A 7,160-nucleotide genomic window follows, 5' to 3' on the forward strand; every position below is an offset into this window, starting at 1 on the left:
AAGGTCGCGGTTTCCCCTTACTGTTCTCCCCCCTTTGTGTCCCGTCTCGCGCCGACCCATCTGGGCTAGGACACGCAGCGACAATTTACTCGTCAGTCCAGGGACCCCCCGGGTCGAAACGCCGACAATAATAATAATAATAATAATAATAATAATAATAATTATTATTATTATTATTATTATTATTATTATTATTATTATTTTAAAGCATCAGTTTTCCTGGTTCCACGGTTTCAATCATTGTCATGCTCCCTACATTTAAATTGTAAAAATGTTAAAAATACGTACAAAACCATGGTTGTTGGCTATAAATCCACAATCACACCTATCTAACCAAAAGAACACACATGTGTTTATGTTTTATATTCTATACTTAAGCATAAATGGAAACTGTAACAATTTACGAGCACTTTGCTATTTATAGATTATATGTGTGTTGTATAATTATTTTTTGAATGTCTAAATGATTTAGAGAAAATATAAGTTAACATATTTTATAGGATAGTTGAAATGCAGATGGACCCGTAATGGATGTGCAATGCAAATCGATGGTCCAAAGAATTTACTAGATAAGAGATAGAATATATTAGATTTCTTATGTTGTCCATACAGAGACTGCAAGAACAAGAAGGATTACTTTTCATCATGATCCACTTACATGCACTTGCTACAAAGGAATTTCATGTTGAACTATATATGTTGGACCAAGCATGGAAAAAAAGGTTTATACAAGAAGACGATAAAGAAGAGGACGATAACACTATTCTAGACTATGCTCACTATGATTCCTTTACATATGTTATAATGGGCGAGGATGAAGAGGTACAAGGTACTGGTGCCTTATCTCAAATGGTACATTATAGAGAGAACAACTTTGAAAACGAGAAGGTTAGAAAAAGTTAGAGCGTATGTTAGACGACCACAAAACAACATTGTACCTGGATTACAAATAGCGGCTGAAGAAGTTGCATAACACATTAGAATTGTTGAAGTGGATGACAACAAATGTTATGTCTGATAAGGGTTTTAGTGGTCTATTAAAACTCATGAATAAGATGTCTCTAGAGGATAACAAATTTCCCTATACAACAGAAGAAGCAACATAGGTTGTTTGCTCTCTATAGGTTTGGAAGTGTAAAATATACATGCTTATCCTAATGACTGCATCATATACTGTGGTAAGCATTATGAGAAATTGAAAGCAAGTCTAGTCTGCCAAGCATCATGATATAAGATAAGATAAGATGACCCTAGTGATATTGATGGGGAACCTAGAAGGAATTGAGCCCCTGCTAAGGTCATGTGTTGTTTTCTTGCAATACCATGTTTTAAACATATATTTTGAAATATAGTGCATGTAAAAATGATGAGATGGCATGAAGAATAACATAAGGAAGATGCTATAAGGCACCATCGATGGTTCCAAGTGAAAAAAGTTGACATAACATATTTGAAGTTTGCAAAAGGATGTGCGCGACATAAGGTTTGGTTTAAGCGTGGATGGCAAGAATTGTTTTACTAAAATAAGTTGTAGCATACAACCTTTATGTCGGGTACCTGAGAACCGACTGTTCAAAGAAGACCTAAAAGACCTCTCAAAGATGATCCACTAACCGACTGACCTATACTTCAAGCAATCCGGCAGGGCAGATCTGCCGACCAACCCGCCCACCGAACAACCTGACGGGGCGAGACGACCGACCAACCCGCTTGACGAGCAACCCGGTGAGGTGGTATTGCCAACCAACCCGCTCACCGAGCTACCCAACTAGGCGAGGACCTACCTGCCGAACCAAACCAGCGAGGTGGTGTCGGGTACCGGAGATGCCGGTCTGCCGACGCCGCCAAACCAGTGTCTCCGCCCGCTGTCGATCCCATCGATGCCGACCCCGCGCGCCCTGTGGGGGGGAGGAGGAGGCTGCGTCATATAAGCTGCAGCTGGAGAAGAAGCGGGACGACTGGAGGAAGAAAGACGAGGCGGCAACCGTGATAGAGAAGAAGACGTCGCAGTCGTGCAAGAAGTCGACAGTCCTCGTGGTTGAGCGCCCGTCCAAGGAGAATGAGGTGGAAGCCGGACCCACGCAGCCACGCTCGAGCGACTCGACGCGGTAGAAGAAGGGTGCGTCGTCCGGGACAGGCTCGGCGACGACGTCCAACATGGTGGGGGCCTCGACCTTCACCTCCTCGGCTCCCCTCCCCCGCCTGGTGCGAAGGCACACCCACTGCTCCCCCAGGCGGGCCCTCCACGACGAACGACTTGAAGCTACTTGCCTACTTGACGGCTGCACGAAGAAGCAACTCGCGTCATATCGTTGCCTCCACTGCCCTCACTCGGCAACGGGGACACACTGGTCCGTTGACCGTTGCTTTAAGGATTGATTGATTAGTTCGATTGCATGGTGGAATCAATCAATTGAATGTTTATCTAGCGCTATGGGTGTTGTTTCTTTGATATGTCGTGTAGATTGGGTCAAAATATATAAATAGGCACCGATAAATAGATAGGTCTATTAATTCATGTCTTTTCAGATGCTATAATTAGAGGATTCGGTTTAATAATAAGAACAGTTGCATGGTTTTGATGATTATTCGACTAGCAAATGAATTTTCATAATACTTCAACGTTCTTGTGCTTTCAGAGTATTTTCAGAGGCATAGTAGTTCTATGAACCTGCAAACTCATTGATGATCAACGACATGGTTGATTAGGGGTATGTCTTCCCTCGATCTTTACATTAGAAGAATACAAGATAAATAGGTATACATTCTACACAATTGCACAGAGACAATAAGAACAACCAAAATAGTGACGCCTGTATATATGCCATTACCAATGATGATACTAAGAAGACATATTCTTGTTACGACGAGGAGATCTAGGAACTTGACTATAGACCTTACTTAAAGATCTCTCTATTTCAGTGCTAGTTAATTAAGATAAATGCAGGCAACATAATGGATGATCTAGAGTATGGTATGACAAACATTGATCTCAATAATATTAGATATAAAGATAAACCATTCATTTTGGCAAATGATATAACTCAAGTATTCTATGTGAAAGACATGTCTACAAAAACTAAGATAACAAAGGAAAATTTTCATTCAAAAGATGAGCTAAAAGCACCACATTGTTCTTTCAGTTTGGTCGTGTGGCACACAAGTGGTTGACATAAGTATCTCATCCTCTTCCCATTCATTGTAGGGGACAAACCTTGTTCTCAAAAGACGTAGCCATGGCTACTAAATAAAATGTAAGAGTGTGTTTAGTTGTAATGACAAGACAGGATAAGATAAAACGATCCCTTAGATTGGGTTGTTTTGTGTCAGAGTCAGGACAGGCAGGACCATCCTCGTTGAAATATTCTCAATTGATATTGTCTAGCTATCTCTCAAAATTGTGGGGGCAAAGCCATACCCAGAAAGACTGAGTCTCCTCACATCCCACACATAAGCATCTATTCCTCACGTCCCCCTCCATCCCTCCAACCAAACGGAGGATGGGGTCAATCTATCCCTACCTATCTCCAAACCAAACAAAAACAATGATCGTCACCAAACACGACTAGAGACCATTTCAGAACATTCCATCCCTATAGTGAGAGTCTATCGTATAATCAGAGTCTGTCCTATCTAGAGGTGGTAATGAATCACGATCCAAATGCTTCTTCATAATTTATTAGGACCCTAAATTGTTTCTAGTTCAAAAAAATAAAAATAAAGTCTGATCTTAATCCTATCCTTAAATTTATAGCGTAAAATTTAGAGCTCATTGTCACCCTAGTCCAATCCACAGCTGAGCTGATATGTCCCGCAACCAAACGTGGAGGTCTACTGGTGTTGGATGAGAGTACAAAAAAACAGTAAAAACAGCCCTATTCATAACTTGCCTCTGGGAAACAGTAAAAACAGATTCTGCAGAGGGAGGGAACTGAGAGTACAAAAAAAAAAACAAGCTTGTTTGGGAGTTTTCTCCTTACTATCCTCTCAGGTATCTTTACTCCCAAACAAGCCCTAGAAAAACATGAAAGACCAATTCCGGTACTCTCTTTTTTGTTTCTCAAAAATATAGTAATATTGGATTCATCTTTTTGTTTTCAGGAAATCCCTCAATTAAAAGCAATGGATAACAGAATAAAGCTTTTGGACCTATGTGGCACCCACACTAGAGGATAGCAGTCGAGTCCAACAAAACCTTTCGGCTTTCAGCATTGGCTCAGTTATACGAAGGTTCATACAGTTTTGGAACTTCGAAGCCCAAATAGGACTGGGAAGCAAACTTAAACCAAGAGCGCAATTAAAGAATTGCAGTTATGCAACCATACGGTTGGTAAAAAACTGAAGACACTGAAGGGGCAATGCTTCAGCTCATAACACAGAGATATGTCCCTGTATTTTAGAGTAACATAATTTCAAGGAACAAAGTCCACAAGAAAGATACAGACATGTGACTAAGTGATGTAAGAGTTTTGACAAGAATCCCGTGCCATGTCATGCAACAAGGAAAGCTTAACACTTACATCTCATAGCCATGCCTTCCTATCCAGTCCAGTGGTAAACAATCACCTGAAAATTTCAGCAAAGGAAAAGGAAACCTACAAAGCAACGTCGTAACACGCATGGGAACTTTGTTATGCCATTGTTCTTTGAAAACAAAAAATCCTTTGTTGCAGCAACAAAGCTTAGCTATATATTGAATGCAAGGATCAAAACACACCAGCATTTAGTGCTATAAAATCAAGGATACATATATATTATAGGATGCAAATTAAGCGAAAAAAAGGGATGAGATATAACATGTGTAATCTGTAGCTACAGGTTTACAGGTATTATAATTAAGGCAGCCAAAGAAATTCATGAAACTAAATAGCTTATCAATACATAACACAACTTTATAACTTCTAATGCATACAAGATGGATGCAAATTCGAACAAGCAACCTTAAGAGTTATATACATGCAAATGCTACCAAGCAGAACATTCAAGCACAAATAATAACTTAGTTGCAGTGCCCAATTCCAACTATTAACAAGACAAAATATGCATAGCTACTTGCTCTACAACCCAGAAATAACAAGGAAAACATCTGGTTCAATGACCAGATATAACACACCATGTTGTGGAATACACAAAACACATTCAGAAAAAGGCACAAAAGTGAAAACATAACACATGGGGAATATTATCAGTTATAGGGCACATATGACCATTGCATTTTCAATAAGCAAGTTAAGATATGAATCTACATGCTACCGTGCAGAATTCGAGCACCAAGAACAAACTAAATTCAGTTCCCATTATCACCATCGCTAACACCAGAGCAGTTCCTTACTCTACAAACCAAATTCATTGACAATTCAGCTTCTAACTAGAAAGTCTTCTGTTCTATTTCTAGAACTAACCCGCCATGAATATCAGTTGTCCACAACATAAATAAGCAACAGTAAAGCAATTGCAAGATTATCCTCCGGGCATCAGCTCATTATCCAAGTTTAGCATTTTTTACTCCTCACTGAAACAGGGTGGAACTAGGAAATCAGACCCTGAGAATCTGAAGCTTATTGGCGAATGCGATTGCAACCCAGTCAGGCTGGGTCGCCGACCACTGCAACTGCTCAATCTCTGCCCCTGCTGTATATGCCAAAATGGGATCAAGACCGCCCTCTGCTGCTGCTCCAGCGGCTGTGTTACCATTCCCATTGCCACTGCCATTGCTACCAGTTCCCATAGACGACAAATCCCATATCAGTGCCTGCATGTCATCCCCAGCTGTGCAGATGTGGCAAGAAGAGTGAGGTGCCCACGCAATGGCATTGACAGGGGCATGGTGACGGTGTAGCTCTACCACTGGCAGTGTTGGGTAGCGGATATCAAGCACAACCACCTTGGGGCTGTCCATGATGATGGTGGCCATGTACCTTGGGTCCTGCTTGTTCCAGCCCAACCTCACGAGTGGTGTCGGGGACGCAGTCCCACCATCTCCGGCGCCAGAGTTGGAACCGCCGCCGCTGCTGCCACCTGAACCAGACTCATAAATGATTGTGGAGTGCTCCTTGTCCCGTAAATCAAAGACGCGAACAGAGCCGTCGGCGGAGACGGAGGCAAAGACCCCCGCGCCGCCCCAGGCGATGTCGTAGACCTCCTTGTCGTGGGCGATGAGCTGGGTGTCAACGGCCTCGCGCTCGACGTCCCAGATTGTGCAGGTGGTGTCGATGGAGGAGGTACCGATGCGGCGCGGATCGGCGTCGTTCCAGTCGAAGGAGGTGAGCGGCCCGCAGTAGTCGCTGTTGCGGTTGCCGTTGAGCTCGGAGCGTAGCTCGATGCCCGGCTGCTGGGTGCCGTTGCAGCGGACGGAGCCGTTGTTGTTGTTGGCGGAGGCGGCGCCGTCCTCGGCGTCGTCGGAGGACGGGATGCGCCAGATGCGCAGGTGGTCGGCGGAGGTGGCGAGCAGGTCGGGGCGGAGCGCGTGCGGGTCCGGCATGAACATGGTCTTGGTGGGCGGGTACTGATGGTCGAAGGTGAGGACGGGGGCGATGTCACCCGAGGCCTCATCGAGCTGGACGACCTCGACGCGGTTGGTGACCTGCTCGAGAAGGCTGGCGATGGCAAGGCGGTATTTCTTATCGCGCCGCACGCTCCAGTTCATCGCGTAGATGTGCCAGGCGGCCTCGTACGTGTAGATCTCCGACCGCTTCGCCTCGCCGCCGCCACCGCCAACACCACGGCTGCCCCCGCCGTTGCCCTGCTCCTGATCCGCCCACGCGTCACCTTCGCCGACTCCGCCCATGGCTCCGCCGCCTTCGCGCCGCCGCTAAGGAAGGAAGGGACTCGAGGTGGATAGGGGAAGGTATCGGATTTGGGGGCTTCTGTCGAGGGGAAGAGAGGAAAAGCCGGCTGATTGATTGTAGTGTGCAGTGAAAGCGTCACATAGCCCATACTAGGTGAACGTACGTACCTGGCTAAGATATATGTTAAAATAAAAAAATCTATTTTTTATTTTATGTTTTTATCATCTTTTAAAGTTAAGAATTTTTACATAAGTTTTAACATCGAACAAATCCACCGTGTATATTAAAATACAGTGCTTATCGGCCACTCATGTAATCTACTCTTGTAACATAAAGTAATCAAAATTGGGCAATAATTACCAACCACCTTGT

The 7,160-nt window shown here is 43.9% G+C and overlaps 1 protein-coding gene and 1 long non-coding RNA gene across 2 annotated transcripts; both read right to left on the reverse strand.

Annotated features, from left to right (window-relative positions):
• Positions 1-1,484: 1,484 nt before the first annotated feature.
• Positions 1,485-4,514, reverse strand: LOC118472069 (uncharacterized). Its single transcript, XR_004849601.1, has 2 exons — positions 1,986-4,514; positions 1,485-1,898 (listed from the first exon to the last, which is right to left on the reverse strand). It is a non-coding gene; the product is annotated as an uncharacterized lncRNA (long non-coding RNA).
• Positions 4,515-5,181: 667 nt separating this feature from the next.
• On the reverse strand, positions 5,182-6,882 carry LOC100383192 (WD40 repeat protein). Its single transcript, NM_001175855.1, has one exon. It carries the CDS (start codon positions 6,785-6,787, stop codon positions 5,537-5,539), a length of 1,251 nt encoding a protein of 416 aa, NP_001169326.1. The 5' UTR covers positions 6,788-6,882; the 3' UTR covers positions 5,182-5,536.
• Between the last annotated feature and the right edge of the window lie 278 nt (positions 6,883-7,160).

The sequence above is a fragment of the Zea mays genome, chromosome 5, assembly GCF_902167145.1.
Source record: "Zea mays cultivar B73 chromosome 5, Zm-B73-REFERENCE-NAM-5.0, whole genome shotgun sequence".
In the NCBI taxonomy this organism is placed as follows: domain Eukaryota; kingdom Viridiplantae; phylum Streptophyta; class Magnoliopsida; order Poales; family Poaceae; genus Zea; species Zea mays.

Coding starts and splice junctions, on each gene's coding strand:
- LOC100383192 (NM_001175855.1), bottom strand. CDS start 6,787: ATGGGCGGAGTCGGCGAAGGTGACGCGTGGGCGGATCAGGAGCAGGGC.